The sequence below is a fragment of the Mobula birostris genome, chromosome 8, assembly GCF_030028105.1.
Source record: "Mobula birostris isolate sMobBir1 chromosome 8, sMobBir1.hap1, whole genome shotgun sequence".
NCBI classification, from domain to species: domain Eukaryota; kingdom Metazoa; phylum Chordata; class Chondrichthyes; order Myliobatiformes; family Myliobatidae; genus Mobula; species Mobula birostris.
This window is the reverse complement of record NC_092377.1, coordinates 57,244,119-57,270,937: the sequence shown is the minus strand read 5'-3', so window position 1 is coordinate 57,270,937 and position 26,819 is coordinate 57,244,119. Positions and strand designations below refer to the sequence as shown.

The window sequence follows — 26,819 nt, the reverse complement described above, 5'->3', positions numbered from 1 at the left end:
TGGGCTGGTAATGGATCTCAAGAGATTGTGATTGTTGAATGCCAATGAAATGACTTTTTAGAGCAATTTGTCATTGAGCCTACTAGGGGATCAGCTATACTGGATTGGGTGTTATGTAATGAATCGGAGGTGATTAAGGAGCTTAAGGTAAAAGAACCCTTTGGAGACAGTAATCACAATATGACTGAGTTCAACTTGAAATTTAATAGGGAGAAAGTAAAGTCTGACATCACAGGATTTCAGTGGAGTAAGGAAATTACAGTGGTATGAGAGAGGAGTTGTCAAAAGTAATTAGGAATGAGATGCTGGCAGGGATGATAGCAGAGCAGCAATGGCACATGTTTCTGGGAAAAATGAGGAAGGTACACGATAGATGTATTTCAAAAATTAAGAAATACTCAAATGGCAAAATAGTACAACTGTGGTTGACAAGGGAAGTCAAAGCTAATGTAAAAGCAAAAGAGAGGGCATACAACAAAGCAAAAATTAGCAGGAAGGTAGAGGATAGGGAAGTTTTTAAAAACCTTTAAAGAGCAACTAAAAGAATCAATAAGGAGATTCTGGCATGGTTCCAGAGGACTGGAAGATTGCAAATGTCACTCCGTTATTTAAGAAGGGGGCAAGGAAGCAAAAAGGAAATTATAGACCTGTTAGCTTGACATCTGTGGTTGGGAAGTTGTTGGAGTCGATTGTCAAGGATGAGGTTACAGAGTACCTGGAGGCATATGACAAGATAGGCAGAACTCAGCATGGATTCCTTAAAGGAAAATCCTGCCTGACAAACCTATTACAATTTTTTGAGGAAATTACAAATAGGCTAGACAAGGGAGATGCAGTGGATGTTGTATATTTGGATTTTCAGAAGGCCTTTGACAAGGTGCCACACATGAGGCTACTTAACAAGATAAGAGCCCATGGAATTATGGCAAAGTTACATACGTGGATAGAGCATTGGCTGATTGGCAGGAAACAGAGAGTGGGAATAAAGGGATCCTATTCTGGTTGGCTGCCAGTTACCAGTGGTGTTCCACAGGGGTCTGTGTTGGGGCCGCTTCTTTTTACATTGTACATCAACGATTTGGATTATGGAATAGATGGCTTTGTGGCTAAGTTTGCTGATGATACGAAGGTAGGTGGAGGGGCTGGTAGTGCTGAGGAAACGGCAAGCCTGCAGAGAGACTTGGATAGATTGGAAGAATGGGCAAAGAAGTGGCAAATGAAATACAATATTGGAAAGTGTATAGTTATGCACTTTGGCAGAAGAAATAAACAGGCAGACTATTATTTAAATGGGGAAAGAATTCAAAGATGCAACGGGACTTGGGAGTCCTCGTACAGGATACCCTTAAGGTTAACTTCCAGGTTGAGTCTGTGGTGAAGAAGGCGAATGCAATGTTGGCATTCATTTCTAGAGGAATAGAGTATAGGAGCAGGGATGTGATGTTGAGGCTCTATAAGGCGCTGGTGAGACCTCACTTGGAGTACTGTGGGCAGTTTTGGTCTCCTTATTTAAGAAAGGATGTGCTGACGTTGGAGAGGGTACAGAGAAGATTCACTAGAATGATTCCGGGAATGAGAGGGTTAACATACAAGGAACATTTGTCCGCTCTTGGACTGTATTCCTTGGAGTTTAGAAGAATGAGGGGAGACCTCATAGAAACATTTCTAATGTTGAAAGGCATGGACAGAGTGGATGTGGCAAAGTTGTTTCTCATGATGGGGGAGTGTAGTACGAGAGGGCATGACTTAAGGATTGAAGGGCGCCCATTTAGAACAGAAATGCGAAGAAATTTTTTTAGTCAGAGGGTGGTGAATCTATGGAATTTGTTGCCATGGGCAGCAGTGGAGGCCAAGTCATTGGATGTATTTACAGCAGAGATTGATAGGTATCTGAGTAGCCAGGGCATCAAAGGTTATGGTGAGAAGGCGGGAGAGTGGGATTAAATGGGAGAATAGATCAGCTCATGATAAAATGGCGGAGCAGACTTGATGGGCCGAATGGCCGACTTCTGCTCCTTTGTCTTATGGTCTTATGGAAAAGATGAAACATGAAAGCAAGCTAGCAAACAATATCAAAGTGGATAGTAAAAGCTGTTTCAAGTATGCAAAAAAATAAAAGAGTTGAGAGTGGATATAGTACTGCTAGAAAATGAGGCAGGAGAAATAATAACAGGGGTCAAGGAGATGGCAAATGAACTAAATGAGTATTTTGTATCAGTTTTCACTGTGGAAGACGCTAGCAGTATGCCAGAGGTTGAAGGGTGAGAGGGAAGAGATTTGAGTGCAATTACTATTACAAGGGAGAAGGTGCTCAAGAAGCTGAAAGACGAAGGATACACAAGTCACCCAGAGCAGATTAGCTACACCCTTGGGTTCTGAAAGGGTTAGTGATAGAGATTGTGGAGGCATTAGTAAAAGGATACCAGAAGTTTCTTCAGATACATAAAGTGTAAAAGAAAGGCAAAAGTTGGATATTGGACCGCTGGAAAATAACACTGAAGAGTTAGTATTGGGGGAAAAGGAAGTGATGGACAAACTGAATGAAGTATTTTGCATCAGTCTTCATTGTGGAGTCACTAACAGTATGGTTGAAATTCTAGGTGTTAGGGGTCATGAAGTGTATGAAGTTACCATTACTAGAGAGAGGGTTCTTGGGGAAACTGAAAGGTCTGAAGGTAGATAATTTCCCTATACAGATGGTGTACACCCCAAGGTTCTGAAAGAGGTGGCTGAAGGGATTGTGAAGGCACTTGTAATGATCTTTCAAGAATCACTAGACTCTGGAATGGTTCCAGAAAACTGCAAATGTCATTCCACTCTTAAGAAGGGAGAGAGGCAGAAGAAAGGAAATTAAAGGCCAGTTAGTCTGATCTCAGTGGTTGGGAAGATGTTGGAGTCGATTATTAAGGATGAGATCTCAGGGTATTTGGAGGCACATGTTAAAATAGGCCATAGTCAGCATGGTTTCATCAAGGGAAAATCTTGTCTGACAAATCTGTTGGAATTCTTTGAACAAATAACAAGCAGCATAGTCAAAGGAGAATCGGTTGATGTTGCATACTTGGATTTTCAGAAGTCCTCTGACAAGGTGCCACATATGAGGCTGCTTAACAAGCCACGAGCCCATGGTATTACAGGACAGAGTCTAGCATGGATAAAGCTGATTGACAGGAGGCAAAGAGTGGGAATAAAGGGAGCCTTTTCTGGTTGGCTGCCAGTAACTAGCGGTGTTCCACAGGAGTCTGTGTTGGGCCAGATTCTTTTTATAGTCATAGTCATACTTTATTGATCCCGGGGGAAATTGGTTTTCGTTACAGTTGCGCCATAAATAATAAATAGTAATAGAACCATAATTAGTTAAAGTAATATGTAAATTATGCCAGTAAATTATGAAATAAGTCCAGGACCAGCCTACTGGCTCAGGGTGTCTGACCCTCCAAGGGAGGAGTTGTAAAGTTTGATGGCCACAGGCAGGAATGACTTCCTATGACGCTCAGTGCTGCATCTCAGAGGAATGAGTCTCTGGCTGAATGTACTCCTGTGCCCACCCAGTACATTATGTAATGGATGGGAGACATTGACCAAGATGGCATGCAACTTAGACAGCATCCTCTTTTCGGACACCACCGTGAGAGAGTCCAGTTCCATCCCTACAATGTCACTGGCCTTACAAATGAGTTTGTTGATTCTGTTGGTGTCTGCTACCCTCAGCCTGCTGCCCCAGCACACAACAGCAAACATGATAGCACTGGCCACCACAGACTCGTAGAACATCCTCAGCATTGTCTGGCAGATGTTAAAGGACCTCAGTCTCCTCAGGAAATAGAGACGGCTCTGACCCTTCTTGTAGACAGCCTCAGTGTTCCTAACCCAGTCCAGTTTATTGTCAATTCATATCCCCAGGTATTTGTAATCCTCCATGTCCACACTGACCCCCTGGATGGAAACAGGGGTTACTGGTACCTTAGCTCTCCTCAGGTCTACCACCAGCTCCTTAGTCTTTTTCACATTAAGCTGCAGATAATTCTGCTCACACCATGTGACAAAGTTACCTACCGTAGCCCTGTACTCAATCGCATCTCCTTTGCTGATGCATCGAACTATGGCAGAGTCATCCGAAAACTTCTGAAGATGACAAGACTCGGGGGGGGGGGGCGTCACGTGATGACATGGGATTGAGACGTGTAAATCCAGCTCTCCCGTAAACAATCAGCAAAGTACCATTTAAACAAAGTAACTTTAATAAATACTTTCCGAAAACTACTTATAAACTTTGTAAGACTACTCTACGATATGCCTCGTAAACCGCAACAGAAGAAGTCTGTTGTTGTGAAGTCGCCACGAGATGGAAAGAAAAAAGGGCCTACTGCAGCGATGGAGCCTCGGATTCAGATTGGATCTCCTTCAAGGAGATGCATTTTATCTCTGGCGTACAAGAACAGGGAGCAATGGCGGCGGTAACGGTCTCTCGGAAGAAGATGCCGGAATTGCGCATGCGCAAAGAAGTACGCATGCGCTAATTGACACAACTTAAACTACAAGAACCGACGGCCACTGCAACTGAAAGTGACTCAGAGTCAGAATTGGATTCTGCAGAGAATACAGATGAAGAAGAGGAGGAAGAACTGGAAGAGACCGGAAGTAAAGGAGACGACGGAGATATAAGAGATGCTTTATTGCAGTTAACGGCTGAACTAAGAAAATTAAGAACAGAGCTTAGACACGTGAAGATGCGCTATGATAAAGCTATGAAAAGACAGGATAAAATGGATAAGAAACTTCAGAAGATGGAAAGTACAATGGAGCATATTAACGATAGAGTGGAAAAAACAGAAAATGATGTGCTTGTCTGGAATACGGAAAGAAATCGACTCTTGGAGAAAGTGGACGTGTTGGAAAATTTTAGTAGACGTAATAATATTAAAATTGTTGGTCTTAAAGTAGGTATAGAGGGAGAGAATTTTTTCAAAGGAGGATCCCAAAAACCTTGCAAATGAAAGAGGAAGACCGATCAATTGAAATTGAGCGGGTACATAGAACTCTAAGACCAAAAGCACAAGATGACCAATATCCACGATCAATTTTAATAAAATTCTTAAGATTTCAAGACAAAGAAAGGATTCTACAGGTCGCTGCCCAAGCTGCCAAGAAGAGAAAAGGGCCACTGATGATAGAAGGGAACAAAATTTTTTTTTACCCTGACATAAGTTATGAACTTTTGAAGAAAAGGAAGAAATTTAATGCAGTGAAAAAAGCCCTATGTGATCACGGTTATCAATTTATATTGCGTTATCCTGCAACCTTGAAGATTTTTTTGCCTGGTGGAGAAAAAAGATTTTTTGATGATTACCGGAAAGCGGAGGCGTTTGTACGAGATTCTTTGAATATTCACCAGATACAAGAACAAACCCAGGGGACCAAGATGGATTGAAGATGAAGACTGGTTCAAGGATTAGGCCTGTTGGACTTTTAGGCGGATGAATATAATATATATAAATATAATATATAAATATATTATTAATTATATGAGGGAGGGGAAGAAAGGTTAAAATTTGAGGAATATTAGCTGGGAATAATGACATTAATTTTTTTTAATATATATAGAATTTTTTATTACGGGGGAGCTGGAAGAAACACTGACTAATCGCTACGTTATTCATGTGTGCAAGCGTGGCACTAGCCGCGACCCGCACAATGGAGGGGGGTAGTGTTGTGTATCTTTTCATTCACAACATTAGTGGGGAGGTATTTTGTTTTTTTCTTTTTTTGTATCTTATCTATCTTTTTTTTCTTTTTGCCTGGATGATTGGGAGGGAAACACATAGCAACATGGTGAAGTTCAAAGAGATTCCCCAGGGAACTATGAGAGTTGAGAAGCTAAGTAATGTTTTAGATTTTAAGAGATAAATATGAAACATTTTTGAATATTTGGAGCCCTTATTTACAGCTCTGATGATAAAGATCTTGGTCCCTTGGGGAAAGTAACAAATATATATTAAATTTATTTTTAATCCCATGGAGCATGTGCAAACCTTCCAATATTCAGGTGGTTCCTTTTTTTTTCTCTTTCTCTTTAGGTAGGAGTATGTATCAGGGGGGGGTTAAGGGGAGAAGGGAGGGTAGATATTATTTTCTGATGTATTTAATTTGAAAACTCAATAAATATTATATTAAAAAAAAGATGACAAGACTCTGTGCAGTAGTTGAAGGATTCCCAGGTCTCTTTGTTATATGTCAATGATTTGGATGATAAAATTGATGGCTTTGTTGCAAAATTTGCAGATGCTATGAAGTTATGTGGAGGGGGCAGGTAGCTTTGAGGAAGCAGAGAGACTATGGAAGGACTTAGACAAATTAACAGAATGGGCAAAGAAATGGCGGTTGGAATACAGTGTCAGGAAGGGTATGGTCATGCACGGTAGGAGAAGAAATGGAGAGAAAATACAAAAAAACTGAGGTGCAAAGAGACCTGGAAGTCCTTGTGCAGGATTCCCAAAGGGTTAATTTGCAAGTTGAATCTGTGGTGAGGAAGGCAAATGCAATGTTTGCACTCATTTCAAGAAGACTAGAATATAAAAGCAAGGATGTAATGCTGAGTATAAAGCACTGATGAGGCCTCACCTGGAATATTCTGAGCAGTTTTGGGCCTCTTATCTCTCCAATTTTAGATGTTCTAAAACTAGACAGGGTTCAAGGAGGCTCATGAAAATGGTTCCAGGATTGAACAGCTTGTCATATGAAGAACCTTTGATGGCTCTGGGCCTACACTCACTAGAATCCAGAAGAATAAGGGGTGCCCACCTATCAAATGGTGAAAGGCCTTGATAGAGTGGATGTGGAGAGGATGTTTCCTATGATGGAAGAGTCCAAGACCAGAGGACACAGCCTCAGGTTGGAGGGGTATCCTTTCAGAACAGAGATGAGGAGGAATTTCTTTAGCTAGAGAGTGGTGATTCTGTGGAATTCTTTGCCACAGGCAGCTGTGGAGGCCAGGTCTTTACGGGTCAAATGGCATAATTCTGCTCCTATATCTTCAGGTTTTATGGTGTTAATTACTTTTTGTTTCCTGCTTCTGAATCAATTTTGTATCTAATTTCCCACACTCTCTTGGATCTTTTTACATTTCTGGGCATCTCTCATGTGGGACCTTGTCAACAGCTTTGAAAGTTCTAGGTAAACAACAACACTGTGTTCTTCAATACTCCATGATTTCTCCTGAGACCAATTGTCATGTTGCTTGCATTAATTGCTATTTTCCACAAATTTATTCCAATATATCCCTACAATGAAATACGTTGATGAGATGAGAAAATCAAAACGATTCTAAGATTATATCTATATGTTGCACTGGATTTTGGCTGTGTAACCTTCATTTTTATATAAAAGAGATTGGTTACCATCACCATATTTGCTTATTATTTGGAACTATTAGTAACCATTTGGAACTCTGAAGCATATGGTGGCCTAGTGTGGCTGATGCACATCAATTAGAAAGGTGCTTCAATATGCCAGTAACAATCATAATGCTATCTATGAGAATCCTTCTGTCCTCTACAACTTTAGAGACCAAAAACGGATGCTCCAAGATAGCAACGAACTGCAACTTCCATTGAGATATGCATCAGATTTAGTTGTGCTTACTTTTTTAGTTTTCTAGAGATTGTTTTTGGGACAGAGAGGTGAGTTCAGAGTCAGGTTAGGGTTAAGAAGCAGAATCTCCCCTCCCCCCAGGTCAGCAAGATGTTTCTGAATTGGAGCTCTATGCAGTCAGGTAGAATGATGTCCTATGACGCCCTAGGTTCACAAATCAGTGAGACCAAAGTTTGAGACCTCATGTGCAGTGTCCCATCATGGCAAGTGCAGAGTTCAAGGTCAGGTGTTCAGTGATTGACTGGTCCTTGGGTTGATGCTGAGGACTGAGGTCGGAGGGCCAAATTGGAAGTCCAGAAGTCAACATTTGTTGGCTGGAGCTCCAAGTCTGCGAATCTCTGAGTCCACTGTGTAAGTTGAAGCCCAAATCCAAGTCCACTGGAGGCTGCAGGATGGAGAATATGGGCTGTCCGGTGGTTAAAGGGCTGTGAGGGTGGGGGGCTGGGTGGATGGATAGGACAAAGGGAGGAACGGGACTTGTTTTTGCTGCTCCTGTTCTGTTGCCTGTTGTGTACTATGTTATTCTGCCAAGCATTGTTGGCGTGCTATGCTGGCGGTAGAATGTATGGCGACACTTGCAAGCTACCCCCAGTACATTCTTGGGTATGTTGGTTGTTAATGCTAACTAGATTTTTTTATGTCCATGTGATAAATAAACTTGAATCTTGAAAATGGAGCTCCCCTCAGAGGATGCTTACTGGAAGACCAACCCTGACACACCATCAGCAGTAAGGCTTAGAATAGATGTCCGGAGATTAAGTTGTTTTGGTGACAAGATAATCAGTCATAAATTTACCAGAACCCCAAGCAACTGAATGCAAACTGCAGAGTCTTGCTTGCATTCCACTCAGAATCCTTTATACTGTCTTCTTAGTAGACCTAATGCTCATATTGAAAGTCCACAGAACAAAGTTCACTTTAAAGACCAATATTCTTCATTAGCTCTATATCTGGGGAGATGATGAATAATGATATACTACAGTCAAGTCTCACAAGGTACAGTGTACTAGAAAGAGAACAAAAGTTATTGGATCTTTTTCTTGCTCTATTTAATAACAGTGTGTCCATTTGTTTCTAAAGCACCATCTATGTGTCATGAAGTTTTCAATAAAGCTTCACTGAATGCCAAGGTCAAGGATTGGCATACAGTATTACACTTTGTTGGTCACTCCAATAAGTCTTGGGACTCAATGTTGCAATCCTTTAACAGGGCAAATTGCTATCAACATGGCTGCCATGACCAAGTTGAGACAGTCAAACATTCATGACATTCTTGTCTTGATCAGTTCTGAAACAGCCAAGAGGGTATATGGTAGGCTAATCATGAGTGAAAAGACTTCATTATTAGTACTTCTTTCTCAGAATCCTTAATGAAACTTGTTGCTTGGACCTAACAATTTCACCTTTTGATTAAAAACAAAATCCTCATAAGAAGAGCCAAGAAGCCATAGCCATGTGTTCATGATGAAATCAGAATGTGCAGGACATATGACTGCTTAAAGCAAGAATTGTTTTCAAGAATCCATTGTCTTTTCAGTAGTTTTGCCACCACTTCATAATGAGAGTCAGAGAACACTACAGCACAGAAACAGGCCCTTAGGCCCATCTGGTCCGTGCCATCCTGCTTTTCTGCCGAGTGTCATCAATGCACCACAGACCTCCATTTCTCTCTCATCCATGTACCTAACCAAACTTCTCGAAAATGTTGCAATTGAACCCACATCCACCACTTTGCCAGCAGCTCATTCCACACTTTCATCATCCTCTCAGTGAAGTTCCCCCTCAGATTCCTCTTAAATATTTTACCTTTCACCCTAAACCTGTGAACTCTAGCTCTAGTCTCAGCCCACCTCAGGGGAAAATAGCCTGTCTATTTTTACTCTATCGATATCCCTTAATTTTGTATACCTCTCATTCTCATTCTCCAGTACTCCAGGAAATTAAGTACAATCCTATTCAACCTTTCTCTATAACTCAGCTTCTCAAGTCCCTGCAACAACTTTACAAATTTTATCTACTTTTCACTGATTCACTGACTTATTGGCAGATAGCAGGGGAGCAATGTGGTTTTGGTCGTAGCAAGAATGAGGCCTAAAGCTGCGGTGTCATCTGCTTACAGCTGCTCAGGAGCAAGGCATCAGAGTAGATGCACTCCACTGGAAGCATTGTGGTGTGGCATCCAAGCTGGAGGCAGTGCTGCCCCCAGTGTTTGCTCCAGAAGACAAGATGTATCGTGTTAATTGCAGATGGCTGAAACATTCATGAACTCAGGGTCTTGGACTCTACTTTTTTGTGTGACTATATTTTACTGTAGAGTACTGTGCTTTTATGTGCTTGCTATCTTCGATGTGCCTTGAGCTGTATGTGACTGTTGGTACTGTACTTTGCATCTTGGCTCCAGAGCAATGCTGTTTCATTTGGCTGTGTTCATGTATGGTTGAATTACAATTAAACAAACAATTTTTTCCAGGCTTATTAATATCTTTCCATAGGTAGTTGACCAGAACTGTACTCAATACTCCAAATTTGGCCTCACCAACATTTTATACAGCTTCAACAAAACATCCCAACTTTGTACTCAATTCTCTTATTTATGAAGACCAATGTGCCATATGCTCCCTTTACGATCCTATACACCCATGTTGACACTTTCAATGAGTTATGGATCGGTACCTTTTATATGAATATGCTATTGTTACGTACCCTGTAACAGATTAAAAGAACCAGCAGAAATGGAAAAATACCTGGAGTCTCGTACTGCTGTTAACATAAGCTACTTTAATAGTAGCTGTGTAATAATACTATAAAACCAGATAAATCAAACAGGTTAGTAAAGTTCATGCATATATAAGTGTGGAAATATCAAAGCCAAGCTTCATCAAGCTTAGGGGGTAAATGGATACAGTCTTACGATGATGGGTAAATGAAGTCAGTTCAGTTCGTGTTATTGAGTTGAATAATGCTGGAGAGAGAGAGGTGTTCTGTTCTCCAGGTATGCCGATGCCGTTGATCCTCTGCTGTCCTCCGAAATCCTTCAAAGTCACCGAACGTGACCACAAAAAGGAGACCGTCTTCTGTGGAAAAGTTATCAACCCAGGCAAGGGTTGGACACACTGATAACTTCCCACCGGTCACCCCTTTTCCACACTGCGAGAGCCACTGACTGATTCTCCCGATCGATCCTCCAAAACCCACCCTTCTGTGGGCACACAAAGCTGATCCAGTGTCCAAAACCATGTGTGTCTGGCTAGCAACCAGCTGACCTTGTATTTATCCAAGCATACTGAACACCAGCTGTCCATCAAATAATGCCGCCCTCGTCACCATGGCAACCCATGAGCTGCTCGTTGCTCTCTCTCTGTAAGAACTCACAAGCAGGCAGTGTCCTTGTGCAAGTGTAAACACACTTTAGAGTTCATATAAACACCATCTCAAGGCAGGCTTCGTCCCTCTCTCTCTCTCTGTAACAGCTCAAACAGTGTCCAAAAGTCAGTCTCATTCTCCCGACATTTTAAAGTAACAGTCCACAGAGAATATGAACCCTAGGGGTACATAACACTACATTCAAACATGCTGACGCCACCACTATCATAGGCCAAATCAACAACCTCTTATTCAATTAAGGACTTCAGGAGCAGGTAACCAGTGGTCCATGAATGAGTCCTTATTGGAGGATTAGAGGTAGAGAGGGTGAGTAACTTTGAATTCCTCTGTTATCATTTCAGAAGACCTGACCTAGCTAATCACATAAGTGCAATTACGAAGAAAGTACCTTTACTTCCTTAGGAGTTTGCGAAGATTTGGCATGACATCTATAAACGTTTGTCAAGTTTTAGATATGTGGTGGACAGTATATTAACTGGTTGCATCACAGCCTGGTATGGAAACACCAATGCTGTTGAATGAAAAATCCTACAAAAAGTAGTGGATGCAATCCAGTCCATCATGGGTAAAGCCCTTCCCACCATCAAGGACATCTACACGGAGTGCCGTCACAGGAAAGCAGCATCAATCATCAGAGACCCCACCACCCAGGACATGCTCTCTTCTCACTGCTGCCATCAGGAAGGCGGTACAGCAGCCTCAAGACTCACAGCACCAGGTTCAGAAACCTTTATTATCCTCAACCATCAGGCTTTTGAACCAAAGGGGATAACTGCACTCAACTTCACTTGCGTCATCATTGAAATGTTACCACAACCTATGGACTCACTTTCCTATGTCCTTCATATTTATTACTTACTTAGTTATTAATATTTTTTCTTTCTTGTTGTATTTCACAGTTTGTCACCTTTTGTACCTTTGGTGCGGTCTTTCATTGATTCCATTATGGTTGTTATACTATTCCATAGATTTGTTGAGAATGCCCACAAGAAAATTAATCCTATTTGAATCTAAAATGAATCTAATTTGATAATAAAATTTACTTTGTACTTTTCCCACATCCTGCAAAATGTGCACTAGCAAACCTTTGCTCAAGGATATTGATCATTCTTCAGTTCAGGTGCAAACCATCTCCCTGGACCAATGATCCAAAACTCTGAAGCCCTCTCTCTTGTACCATCTGCATAGCCCCATGTTAGCATAATCTTCTCTTTCTGACCTCACTAGCACGTAGCTTAGTTAGTAATCCTGCGATCACCACACTGGATGAGGGATGAGGGATGAGGGTTGAGGCCCCCTCTACCTAGCTTCTTGTTAGCAAATGTACAGTCGCTGGAGAGCAAAATTGAGGACCTGAGAGCAAGATTGCTATATTGGAGAAAAATGAGCCATTGGTGTGTTTTATGTCTGGGCGAAACATGGCTTTCTTGGGGCACACCAGATATAGCAATCAAACCGGAAAGCTTCTTGACTTAGAGTATGGACTAAACTGCTGATTCGGAAAAGGCAAAAGGTGGAGCTGTGTGCTTCATGGTAAACTCTTGGTGGTGCTCCATTGTGGCAGTTTTGTTGAACTTGTGTTCCCCACAACCTTGATTACTAAATGATCAAATGCCTTCTGCTCTATATACTAAGGGTGTTCTCTTCCATAATTCTGACTGCAACCTACATACCACCAACGGCTGAAGATAATCAAGCACTTGATGTTGTCTCCAAACAGGAAACAGTCCATCCTGATGTATCTTAAATCATAGTCAAGGCACTTCAACCAGGTTTATTTGTAGGAAACCTTGTCTAATTACTATCAGCATATAATCTGCAGCACCAGAGGTCCCAATGCACTAGACTACTGTTATACTAAGTAATACCTATCGCTGAGTGCCCAGACAGCATTTTGGTAAATCAGACAACTTGGCTGTCCTTCTCCTACCTACATACAGGCAGAGGCTAAAACACAAAGCTCCAGGGATTAGGAAAACAAAGAAGTGGTCACAGGAGGCAGAGGAGCAGCCATGGGTTTGCTTCAAGTTGGTGGACTGGGCCGTGTTCAAGAACTCGTCTGTGGATCTGAATGAATACACCATAGGTGTCATGGACTTTATTAAAACAGTTGGAGATAAGTGTGTCCTCACAAAATCACACAGTCTTCCCCAACCAGAAACTCTGGATGAAGCATGAGATCTGCAATCAGCTGAGGGCTAGATCAAGTCGGGTAAACAAAAATGTTGCAAGATGCCCAGGTACGATCTCCAGAAAGCCATCTCTCGGGTGAAGTTTGCAAAGATTTGGCATGACATCTAAAACTTTGACACACTTCTATAGATGTGTAGTGGAAAGTGTGTTGACAGGCTGCATCATGGCCTGTACAGAAACATCATTGGTCTTGAAGGGAAAATCCTACAAAAAGTAGGATACAATAAGTTCAATACAGCCCAGTCTATCACTGGTGAAGCCCTCCTCACCACTGAGCACATCTACATGAAATGCTATCGCAAGAAAGCAACATCCATCATTGAGGACCCCCTCCACCCAGGCTTTCTTGCTGCCGCCATCTGCAAGGTGGTACAGGAGACTCAGAACTCACACCAGCAGGTTCAGGAACAATTATTACCCCTCAACCACCAGGCTCTTGAACTAAAGGGAATAACTTCACGTGCCCTATCATTGAAATATCCCCACAATCAATGGACTCACTTTCAAGGCCTCTTCATCTCACGTTCTTGATATTTATTGTAGATTTATTTATTTATGTTTTATTATTATTTCTTTCTTTTTATATTTGCAGAGTTTTCCGGCTTTTGCACACCAGTTGACCACCCAAGTTGGCGTGGTTTTTCATTAATTCTGTCATGGCTATTATTCTATGGATTTATTAAGTATGCTTTCAAGAAAATGAATCTCAAGGTTGTGTTTGATTCCATATATGTACTTAGATAATAAATTTATTTTGAACTTTGGAGGAATCCCCAATTTCTCACATTATGCAAGAGGAGTATAATCACTGCCCTGGGTTTCATTCCCACTGTTCTACTTGTGTAATAATAGAACCTAAGAAAGAGAATTTAATACATATTGCACATTAAACTTCACCTCTTCTCTCCAAAGTCTCATGATCCAAAGCCTCAGCTCTCCACTCTAACCACGCCCACTCACACAATCTCTGCTCCGCTTAAAACCAACTTCGTTTCATTAGCCCTTGCCAAATTACCATCCTCTCCCCTTTTCCAATCCCTTCTCTCAAAATTGGAAGCCAAACCCTGTTGATGCTAAGCTTACATAGCAAGTGTCATAAAATTTAAAAAAATCAACTGGATGTAGAGTGCACCGCAATGTGCTAAATCAGACATTCACATCCACCAAAATCTCAATGATTTGAAGTCACTCCACACAAAGCTCCTGATTGTCTCATAGCTGCCATCATTTTAGAGGCACTCTGGTGTCCAAACCAGGGTATTGACAAGAATCACAAGCCAACATCTAACCCCATAAGCTCCATGGTGGAAATAAGATGGAGAAAAAGGGTTATTCAAGCTTCCTAGCTACTCAGAAATAACCACGGGAAACATTGAATTGAATCTGATGTCAGGTGAGCAATAGCTCCAGCAATTCATGTAGAGCTTTGGATTTTGAATGAGCAACAGAACTGCTGCAAGTACAATATCACCCCAAACCTTCAAGAAGCTGAGTTATGCAAATCTGCATGCTTTCTCAACAATGGTCTCCAATGAAATGCAGAAACTATTTTTGAGAGCAGGAAACATCAAGTTCTCTAGTGAATCAGCCGGAAAATATGCAGATGGCATAGACTGGTCAGCTGGCTGGAATGAACTGGATTTTTGTTGTGGCTGGGTACACTGTTCTTAGTGCAACTGAAGAGAAGAGCACAGCTCTCTGCAGTCCTTGAGAACTAGGTTTAAAAGGCACATGTTTTTGCTCCCCTCTCTTGTCCACTATGCAATTGAGTAGAAGATACAAAAGGCTGAAAACTCATACCACCAAGCTCAAGAAATGCTTCAGCCCTGCTGTTATAAGACTTTAAATAATTTCCTAGCATGATGTCTGCCTCTTGACCTCATACCTTGCTATGATCTTGCATCTTATTGTTGACCTGCACTGCACTCTCTGTAGCTGCAACACTTTATTCTGCATTGTTATTGTTTTACCTTGTTCTACCTCATGGAAATGTGTAATATCTGATCTGTATGAATAGTAAGTCAGAAAAGCTCTTCACAGAAACTTGGTAGCCGTGGCAATAATAAACCAACTCCAACTGAAGCCTCCATGCATATTTACCTGCCTTTGAAATCCTACTTTTGGCTCCAGTATGTGTAGCACACTGAAAGAGATTATCCATGTTAAAAGGTGGTAACTAGAAAAATGACATTGCATCTCAATGACATGGAGATTTGATCCCTGGGAAGCCTACAAAGGAGAACATGGCATACTGCATCTCAGCTCAAGGGTGTAAATACAAGTTGGGCAGATTCCCTTGCCTGCATTTTCTGTTTGGATTCACAACCATTCAAGATTTCAGAGGTTAATGCATCCATGCACTAACTCAGTGGTATCACTCCTGAACTCTTGGTTCAATGACTTCCCAGAACTTACCCGATTCAGTAAGTTTCTTAATTTACTGATCACAGCTCCCAACTAAAAAATCCCACAATACAACTCCATCAACCATGGCCCATACTCAAGTATTACAATCACACATGCCTACTGCTTGCCCCAGTTGTCACTCACTCGCTAACCAATAATGAGCTCAGATTACCTAATGGAGGTAAAATCAACCCTTGTCCTAGAGTCAAAAGTCACCTACCCTGAAGTGGATGACCCTTTTTCTGACATCCCCAGACATCTTTTCAGACCTACATTTAGTTATTTAACTTGAAATACTGAACTACCAGCACTCTATGCAGTAAAGGATTAATATTTCTGTAACAGAAAGGTTCCCTTTAAATTCCAATTATTTTTCTGATGTAGAAATGAGACTCAATTTCAGCTGCAAATGCTTCAAATAAGTGATAGATGACAAATGGCATTGTCTCACACATGGTGTTGCCTTATTGCCATCACTTCATAACTAAATCTGCCAAGTTAAATTTCTCAAAATAAGCAATCTGTGCAAAATGACCTTCATTTATACTAAAACATTTAAATACAGTGGCATTATTCTGAAAAACATAGCTGTATACAATCCAATTTATGAGCCAATAGTTTGAACAAGCTGTGCAGTATGCCTCCCTGGTACCTTATCACATTCCAGTGGTTGTCTATATTTTTTTTAAATACCTGCCCAGTGGCCACATAGTCCTTAACTGGATGAATGACCAGACTGAGGATATCATCATCATGTCCAAGATAGAATCTCTGCGAATGCTGTTGTCTGTTGTAAATAATGGCAACTGCAGCAACATGGTAGACCACCTCAGTGGCTTGGGTATAGAAGAGATTATTGCGACAATCATATCCTCTGTACCTTAAAAAACAAAATACAAAACAGGCTTTACAAATCTTAAGAGCTGAATTTTAAAGTATCCTTTTTAGGCATCAGTATCTGCCAGTAGTAAAATCATCAAGGCTATCTCTAAAAATATGTTTCTATTTTTCATTGTATTTCCCCACTTGTTCAAATATTTGTTCAAACAATTTCTAAAAATGACTTTCAAGTCAAATTTTATGTCCTGCAGAGGACACAGCATATAACAACTCAGTGTGAAACATTATTTCTCCTTGTTTCTCCACTGGTTCACATAACAATCATCTTAAAGTGCTGTTCTATGGCTATTACCCCTCTTCTCTCTACTTAAATTCCTTTGGAATCTTATCCCAGAAAATGCATGAAACACACAGTAATTCAGCGTAAAGGGTATGGGGAAAAAAAGACCCGGAATTTAGCACGGGAAAGGAAAAGATGGTAAAGGCTGGGGAAAGAGAAGTGCTGTTGTTGCTTGTAATATACATGAATGATTTGAATGTGGATGTAAATTCACAGATACTACTGTGGAGTTCTTGGTGAAGGGCAGCCTTGAGGTACAGGGTGATATTGGTATTGGGTAGTAGGAGGTAAGAGACTATCCATTTTGAGAGCACAAATAAGGTTAGAACAAACATCATGAATGGCAAGGTTTTGGAGGAACGGGAAGAGAGTTCTTGAAAGTGACAGTGCAGTTGGATAATGTGGGTAGGATGGTAAATGAGATAATGGCTCTCATTAATCAGAGGATTGAATACAAGAACAGGTTATGTATATCCTTATAAAACTTCATTGTTTAGGCCATAGCTGGAATGCTGCATGCAGTTCTGTTTACCACATTTTCTGAAATTTGTGAGAGCACTAGAGAAAGTGTAGAGGAGATTCACCAGGATTGTTTCAATTATGGAGAGACCGGTGAGGCATGATCTATCTTCCCTGGAGCCGATGTAGTTAGAGGGAGGAATGATAAAAGTATAAAAGTACAGAGAGGGTAGACTGCAGGAAACTTTCTCCCCATCAGAGGTATATCAAACTAGACAAGATTTATTGTAAGGGATCCAGGATAAGGGACAAGAGATTCAGGAGGAATCTAAAGAGTAATTTTTCCACCCCGAGTGATGAATACAGGGAATACATTGTCTGGGAAAGTGGTGGAAGCAGCGTCACTGGTAGCAAAGAAGTAGGCTCTAAATGAGCACTACTCAACCAGGCTTAGAAGATTATGGGATAAGGCTAGGACATGAGATCGACACAGATGAGTGCACACTGATTGACGTGGACATAATGTGCCAAATGATCTGTTTTGATACTGAATGACTATGGCTTGGCTTGGAAGCAGGGCTGGAAAGATAAAGAAAGGATTGGAAAAGGTGAAAGAGACTGGAGGCTGAGAAAACTTAAGAAAATTTAAGTGCACAGAATTAGAATGTCAGTATTGTATTTTAAATATATATTTTTGTCAGGTAAATTGAAAATATCTGAATTTTAGGACATACTGAAACAGAAATTGAAGTTGTGGAATGCAAGAATATTTAGGTGAACTCTAAAGCCTAGAAATTAATTTGCGTAGTTCTTTTATAAAATGCGGTGCAGAGAAGTAGGGCAGATCACATCAGAATCAGGTTTAATATCACCGGCATATGTTGTCAAATTTGTTGACTTTATAGCAATAGTACAATGAAATACACGATAAATAAACATAGAACATAGAATAGTACAGCACATGTTCTATGTTTATTTATTATGTATTTCATTGTACTATTGCCATAAATTTAATAAATTTCACAAAACATATGCCGGTGATATTAAACCTGATCCTGATGTGATCTGCCCTACTTTTCCGCACAATAAATAAATAAAGAGAAAAAAACTGTATCATAGTAAGTATATAAATATCTATTAAGTAGTTAAGTTAATATAAGTAGTGCAGAAAAACCAAAAATAATAAAGTAGTGAGGTAATGCTCTGGGTTCAACGTCCATTTAGAAATTGGATGGCAGAGGGGAAGAAATTGTTCCCGAATCGATAAGTGTGTGCTTTCATGCTTCTGTACCTCCTTTCCAATGGTAACAATGAGAAGAGGGCATGTCCTGGGTGGTGGGGGTCCTTAATGATGGACACTGCCTTCCTAAGGCACCGCTCCTTGAAGATTTCTTGGATAATACAGAGGCTAGAACTCATGATAGAGCTGACTAATTTTACAAGTTTCTGCAACTTACTTCAATCTTGTGCAGTAGCCCCCCCCACCCCCCCATACCAGACAGTGATTCAGCCAGTCAGAATGCTCTCCATGATATATTTGTAGACGTTTTCAAGTGTTTTAGTTGGCAAACCAAATGTCCTTAAACTCCTAATGAGATATAGTCACTGTCTTGCCTTCTTTATAGCTGCATCAATATCTTGCATCCAGCAGCATGATACCATTGTTCTTAATTTATCCTATAACTGACTACCATTCTTTCTGCATTATTCCCCACCTGTGGAAAAGATTTGAAAATGCACCATAATATACTAGTTCTGTGTAATGCCTGCCATCCTTTTGGAAGAGGAAAGCCTTCCCCACCATTGAACACATTTACATGGAGTTCTGTCACAGTGAAGTAGTATCCATCATCAAGGAACACCACTATCCAGGCCATGCTCTCTTCCCACTGCTGTCATCAGGAAACAGACACACGAACAGGACCCACACCACTAGGCTCAGGAACAGTTATTACCCCTCAACCATTAGGCTCTTGAACCAGAGGGGATAACTTCATTCAACTTCATTAGCCCCACCATTGAAATGTTCCCACAACTTATGGACTTTCTTTCAAGGACCCTTAATCTTATGTTCTTGATATTTATTGCTTATTTATTACTATCATTTTTTTTTTACTTTTATAGTTGCACAGTTTGTCTTTTGCACATTGGTTGTTTGTTCATGCTGTTAGGTGTGGTCTTTTAATGATTCTACTGTTTCTTGGATTTACTGTGTATGCTGGCAAGAAAATGAATCTTATGGTTGCATATGGTGACATATGTACTTCAGTAATAAATTTACTTAGAACTTTGAAATGCAATGTTATTTGAGGACATGGTCTTTTGAAGCACAGAAGACATGCAGGTAGTTAGCAAAGTAGTCCAACTTTAAGCTAATGATCACTGCCTAATGAAGATGGAATCCACTTGACTTTGAGTGGTTCAGGTGTATTATGGGAACTCCTAATGTAAACAATGTTTGGAGGCAAATAAGCTTACTGCAATGCTGCGGTAGCTTCTTATGCAACATGACCTGCATTCATGAAGAACGTACAAACCATGCATTGCAAAAATGCAGCAGAATGAAAAGCTTATGAAAGGTACCCATGGACAAATTGCAGTTTCAGACTTCCTTCAGGGGCTCTCTCTCTTTTCAAAGGAGCTGCTGCTTGTTTTTTCTCTTTGCTCTGTTGTTTGAGTTGAGGTAGATCTTCTTTGTAAACCTAAAAGTTGAAGTAAAGTGTTATGTTGCCGCAGCACTAAAGATGCATGAAGCAGTAAATATTTTGAACAAGTAATTCCAAGACATCTATTACGAAACCTATGCCAGTATTGTACCACTAATTATGTTTAAACTTTCTAGGATCTAGAGTTCTTCTTACCATTTCAAATTTTCACATGCTCCCTGGAAACAAAAGCCAGTTGAACATTTATGAACATGTAACAACACTCAAGGCTCACAATACTTTCTCTGCCCTCTGTAAAATGATTACAAAACATTCCTCTTCCAGAACAGAACTACCATTTAAGGGCCTAAACTAACAACTTGCTTTTAGTTCCCTGATGGGCCAATATCTGCCATTCAATATGGTGATTAACCTAATTTCACCAAACAAGATTGTCAATGACTGTCTACCAATTAAAAACCAAGATGTTAGAATCATATGGAATTCACAGTTCTGTACCTATGGACGTGTTTATTCTAAAAAGAATTCAAATTTGAATTTCAGGTAGCGTGTCAACCAGGTCTCATGTGTTCCTTCTGCACATAGAATTAAATACGGTCAAGTTATCTTAACCAGTCTAGAGACAAACGGTGATCTTCAGTGAAATTCACGGTTTCAAGTTTATGACAAGATCCAGACTGACACTCAGATGGAGTACAGAGGAACTACTGCATTATCAGGATTTCAGCCTTTTAAATGAAACATTAAAGTGAAATGTCATCTCACTTAGAAGGACTAAATGATGGTGAGTGAGGAGATACAGTGGCAATTGTAGTACCTTGCCAGGAGGGAGATCAGTGGGAGGGATGACTTGACAAGGGAGTCACATAGAAAGCAATCCCTGTGGAAAGTGGACAGTAGGAAAGGGTAGGAAAATACCTGCTTACCAGCAGATTGTCGATAGTGGAAGCTACAGAAAACGACATGCTCTGTTGGATGATTGTTTAATTCTTAGATTAGACAGTTGAATTGATATTTTCTTTGCAGTTTAACAATTAATAATTTGCTTGTATTTTAAGTAGTTTTATATATATGTAACAGTGTAACGTATCTCCTAGTGGTTATATTGGGAAGCTCTGGAAGCTTCTGTGGTCTGCATGATTTGAACAGGGGATCTCTCATTGGTTATCTCTACAAACTTGAAGGGTATAAAAACTGCTGACCACAAAGCAGCACCATCTTAGTTTTTTGTCTCTCTCTTTCACTGTTTAGACCTTTTCTCTTTCATGGAGTAGACCTCTATCACTGTTTATTTCAATTTCTTTTTGTTCTATCAACATTTAATAAAATGATCGTGAAGCAACATTTTGTGCCTCCTTCCTGACTTCTGAAAGAACTTTGGATTAAAACATCAGAATCCAACAGCTGGGATACAGTGTCTCATGGGGTGGTGGGTAAGGACAAGGGGAATGCTATCCCTGTTATGGTGGCAGGAAGTCAGGGTGAGGACAGATGAGTGGGAAATGGAGGAGGTATGGGTGTGGGCAACATTGATGGTAGTGAAAGGGAAACCCTATTCACTGGAGGAGGAGAGCATCTCAGATGTCCTACTATGGAAAGCCTCATTCCGAGAACAAATGTAGTGAAGTCAGTCGAACTAAAAGGGAACAGCATTTTAACAAGTGACAGGGTAGGAAGAGGTATAGTTAAGATAGCCAAACGATTCAGTAGGTTTATAAAAGATATCAGTAGATAGTCTGTCTCCAGAGACAAAGGGATCAAGACAGAGAAAAGAGGTGTTAGATATGGACTAAGTAAGTTTGGAACAGGGTGGAAGTTGGAGGCGAAGTTGCTGAGCTCCTCAATTTCATCATGTGTTCAGGAAGCAGCACCAATGCAGTTGTCAATGTAGTCATCAGAAAGAGTTGTAGAGTGTTACCAGTGAAGGCTTGTAACATGGACTGATCCACATAGCCGGTGGAAAGGTAGGCATAGCTAGGGCCCATGGATATACCTTGGGTTTGGAAACTGGGAGGAGCCATAAGAGATATCGTTGAAGGCAAGGACCAGTTCCGCCTGATGGAGGAGGGTGGTAGTGGAGGGGAACTGATTAGGTCAATTGTCTGGAAAGAAGCAGAGAGCTGTATGGTCTTTCTGATTGGGGATAGAAGTATATAGGGACTTGATATCCATAGTGAAAATGAAGAATCATGGCCAGGGAACTTGAAGTGATTCATGTGATCAACAGCATGTAAAGTGTCACGGATGTAGGTGGAACAGAACCTTTTTAACATACTTCAAGCATAAGATATACAGTTAGTTATTGTAGGATATTGTGGTGACTTGATTAATTGTACCAAGCATTATTTCAATTACCTACAATATTTCAACACATCAATTTTTCAATCCTAGTCATTTTGATAGCAATCTGCTTGAGAACTCAGTATATGGAGCACAGCCCCAAGTCTCCAGTGATGGGAGAATGCCGGACTGTGGCCTTTCCCGTAGATCCTTTATGATAGTTGCGCAAAGCTTCAGCGAGTCTATCAGCACATAATTTGGGATTTGGAATGTGTGAGTCAGCAGCATTCACTTGTGAACATTTCCACACATCGTAAGACCAATGAGTTTCAGCCTATCCTTCCACAGAGTTGACAGTAGTGACAAAAATAACATCATGAATGTTCCAGGTTTGAAACAATGGGAAATGGTTTGGTCCTCTCATTATGACAGCTAACAGTCAGACCTGAGAAGTCCTCACGAAATGCCAAACTGCTTTGTCAATTTTCATGCAAATTTCTTACAATTTTATGCTGTAAAATTAGAGTTTTTCCTTTAAGACAATATTTCATTTCTTTATAGACAATAACTGCAAGATAAATGTCACAAAAGATTCCAAACCTCAGATTCAGACTCAGATTTATTTTTCACATGTACAACAAAACATAGTGAAATTCGTCATTTGCATTAACACATTTTGGCACCAACACAGTATGCCCATCATGCTCAGCAGAAAAACAGAACACAACAAAATAGAAAATACCAAGTAAGAAAGCAACAACAGTAAAACAAGCATCCACGTACATACACAGTCTTCTAGCCCCAGGACAGGTCATCTATGGCCTCCATGGATTCGCAGACATGGGCTTTTGACTTCCCCAGTGGACTCGCAGAAATTCACAGAGTTGGGGCTCCGCCCATCAGACCTTAACTTTTGGACTTCCAATCAAACTTCGGACCTTGATCGAGATTTCCATTTGTCCTATAGGCTTCATTCTTCAGTATTGACCCAGGACTTGCCAAATGATAGAACTCTGAACACTGGGCCTCAAACTTCAGTCTCATTGACTCATGTATCTAGGTCCACCGCCTCGCTGGCCTGACATTCAACCACGTCAATAGCCTTTGAACATGGAACGGAGGCTTCGACTCTAGCCTGTACTCTAACTTCCCCATACCCTCTGTCCCCAAAATCATATGTAATGCCCTGGTAAAGATTTCTACTGTGATGCTGTAGATATTGTAGGTATTTCATTTTTAGCAGTTTTTTTGCAAAAGCAGTGTGTCCTGCTGGTAGAATGTTTTGGCTTTGGCTAAAGATAAGAAGCCAAGAAGCCCTGCTGTTCAGCTTTGGGATGTGGTGTCAGCCAATCAGGATGGTGAGATCTGGAGAAAATTTAAGAGAGAGTGGGGTGGAGAGAGCTTTATGACACATTGTCCTCTGCTTTGGGGTCTTTTGGCAGGAGCTGCAGAGAGGGAAAAAGCGAAGATGCTGTAGAATGCTGCTGGAAGGAGAGTCCCCAATGCGAGAAATGCTTTGTTTGGAGATGAATGGCTTCAAAGAGGAAAGGTAATACTCCTGAGAAAGAGAGAGAGACAGCTTGAGATAGCCTTTGAGGGGAGTTTGAAAATGTGATGGGTGTTTATATACAGACCGTGGGTCCAGTGTATAAGCAAGATATACACCCCCGAATACCCAGTTTTGGAAGAGACAAGCTCCAATGGTTATGTGCACTTTGAACTGGTTTAACTGTGTTATAGTTAAATTATAATAAGACCTTTTATTTTAATTTCCTTTCTTTGTCCTAATAACTGTTGCTAAAGCTGAAATTAGTAAATATACTTTCTTTATAATTTTATGCAGTGTACAATCGGTTATTTTTTTACCAACCAATAATTGTCTATGGGTAGTATTTAAACAGCATTCACTCAAATCGAGCTTTCTTTAATTGGATCATCACGATGTTCCAGTTTGGTTGAACCCCAAATCATAGCAACTTTAGACGTATATTGTTTATGAGAGGTGGCTTTCTCACCACTGAGTCACCTGTTAACAGAGGTAGCTAATGAGCCAAGTTTGCATACGAGCCTGGTGATGGGGTTAGTTAGACGTGCTTATGAACTAAAAAACCCTAATAAACAATTAAGACTGAGACGCAACCTTGACGGAAACAGCAGCTTGGTGTCATCTTGACTGGTAGATGCATATGAACCCATAAATGAAATGTAATTAAAATCTGTCAATGACAGTTGTATCAAAAGTAAAAGCTGCACATTTATCAAATCAAAACAGCAATATTGATATGCCAATACTGCTAATCCGTCACTAACCTGACGTTCATAACTGATCTGCACTTCTTGTTCAATGTCAGAATCCAATTCTGCAACATCTGATAGATCGGAGTCAGATTCTTCACTATTAGAATCAACATAACCTTCTGTTAAAAACAAAATAATTTGCAGCCATTATAACATTCCCTTAATAATTCCATATTTATTTTATCTAGTTAACTACCATCATACAAAACATACTCTCATTCAATTTGGAAAAGGCTTCAATAATTGTGCACGTCCAAAAAAGCAAGTACCAAATCATGACTAGGTCATCACAGGTCCACAGCTCTGAAAATCAACTTGTAGGGCAAGTTAACTTGTATTGAGTCTAAGCACAGGTCTTTTGCTGACATTAGAAATATCAATAAATGGCATTTCATGCATTACTTCATATAAATGAAGGGCGCCCAGGAACATAGTTATACATGTTCTGGAATACCCATGTTCAATGATGTACTTCTTTTAGACAAGAAAAACTGCCATTCTCATCAAGTCTGGTTTATATTTGATTCCAGGCACATATTCCATGATTTTTTTTAAAACCTGTTCAATGAAGTGACCTAGCAGGCAAAGATTCATTAAGCCATTAAGAACCCACCCCAGGCAGTGCACATATATGAAGTACAGGAGGATGATTAGAGGATAGGACCAATGAGGGAGAAAAGAGGAATCATGTGCTTGAAGTTAGAGGAAGTAGGAGAGGTCCTTACTGAATACTTTACTTCAGTATTCACAAGTGAAAGGATATTGAGGAAAAATAAATAACAAACATGATAAAATTGCAGATGCTGGAAATCTAAAGCAACGCACACCAAATGCTGGAGAACTCAGAATGTTAGGTCAGCGTAGAACAGGCTGAGATGCTGAAACATGTCACTATTAAGAAAGAGGATGTGCCAGACATTTGGATACATTCTGGGGCTGAATGGTATATACTCCAGGATACTACAGGAAGTGAGGGAAAAGATTGCAGCACCTTTAGAAATGATCTTTGAGGACTTTCTGCCTGCAGGAGTAGTACGAGAGGAGCAAAGGACGGCACATGTTATTCCTTTGTTCAAGAAAGGCAATAGGGGTAATCCTGGAATTTATTGGCCAGTTAGTATTACTTCAGTGCTGGGCAAACTATTGGAGAGGCTCTAAGAGATAGGATTTATGAGCATTTGGAGAAGTATAAGTCTCCTGATTAGGGATAGTCAGCATCGCTTTCTGAGGGCAGGTTATGCCTCAGTAACCTGATTGAATTGAATTGACTTTATTACTTACATTCTTCACATTTGTGAGTAAAAATCTTTACATTACATCTCCAAATGTGCAATGTACAATTTATAGTAATTTGTAATAAATAGTATGTACAACAGGACAGTCAACATAGCATAGAAATACAATTGTAATACAATTAGAAATACAAATACAATTTCTATTCGAAATAGGAATACAAGCCTGATGGCCTGATGGAAGAAGCTGTCCCAGAACCTGTAGGTCCTGGCTTTTATGCTGCGATACCACTTTCCGGATGGTAGTAGCTGGAATAGTTTCTGGTTCAGGTGACTTGGGTCCCCAAAGATCCTTTGGGTTCTTTTTACACACCTGTCTCTGTAAATGTCTTAAATAGAGAGAAGTTCACAACTGCAGATGTGCTGGGCTGTCCCCACCACTCTTTGCAGAATCCTGCAGTTGAAGGAGGTACAGTTCCCATATCAGGCAGTGAGATAGCTAGTCAGAATGCTCTCAATTGCGCTCCTGCAGAATGTCCTTTGGATTTGGGGACCATACTAAACTTTGTGGTAGTGACAAAAGAAGTTGATGAGGGTAGCCCTAATGAACTGTCTCGATCTGAAAATTCAACTACGTAATCCCCTCCACAGATGCTGCCTGACCAGTTTAATTCCTCCATTATTTTTTGTGTGTTACTCTGAAATTCTATCATTTGCAGAATCCCTTGTGTTTATGAGACCATAAAACATAGGAGCAGAATTAGGCCATTCGGCCCATTGAGTCTGCTTTGCCATTCCATCATGGCTGATTTATAGAACATAGAACATAGAATAGTACAGTCCAGTACAGGCCCTTTGGCCCACAATGTTGTGCCAACACTCAAACCCCGCCTCCCATATAAGCCCCCACCTTAAATTCCTCCATATACCTGTCTAGTAGTCTCTTAAACTTCACTCGTGTATCTGCCTCCACCACTGACTCAGGCAGTGCATTCCACACACTAACCACTCTCTGAGTAAAAAACTTTGCTCTAATATCCCCCTTGAACTTCCCACCCCTTACCTTAAAGC

At 40.5% G+C, this 26,819-nt stretch overlaps 1 protein-coding gene across 4 annotated transcripts in view; it reads right to left on the bottom strand.

Annotated features, from left to right (window-relative positions):
- Positions 1-26,819, bottom strand: part of LOC140201322 (echinoderm microtubule-associated protein-like 6) — a 378,640-nt gene that overhangs the window by 159,275 nt on the left and 192,546 nt on the right. For all 4 annotated transcript variants that reach the window (XM_072265210.1, XM_072265207.1, XM_072265209.1 and 1 more), the window contains exons 12-14: positions 24,529-24,635; positions 19,856-19,974; positions 16,327-16,513 (exon numbers count right to left, since the gene is read on the bottom strand). In XM_072265210.1, coding sequence (XP_072121311.1) covers positions 16,327-16,513; positions 19,856-19,974; positions 24,529-24,635 — 413 coding nt within the window. The remainder of the gene's footprint in view (positions 1-16,326; positions 16,514-19,855; positions 19,975-24,528; positions 24,636-26,819) is intronic.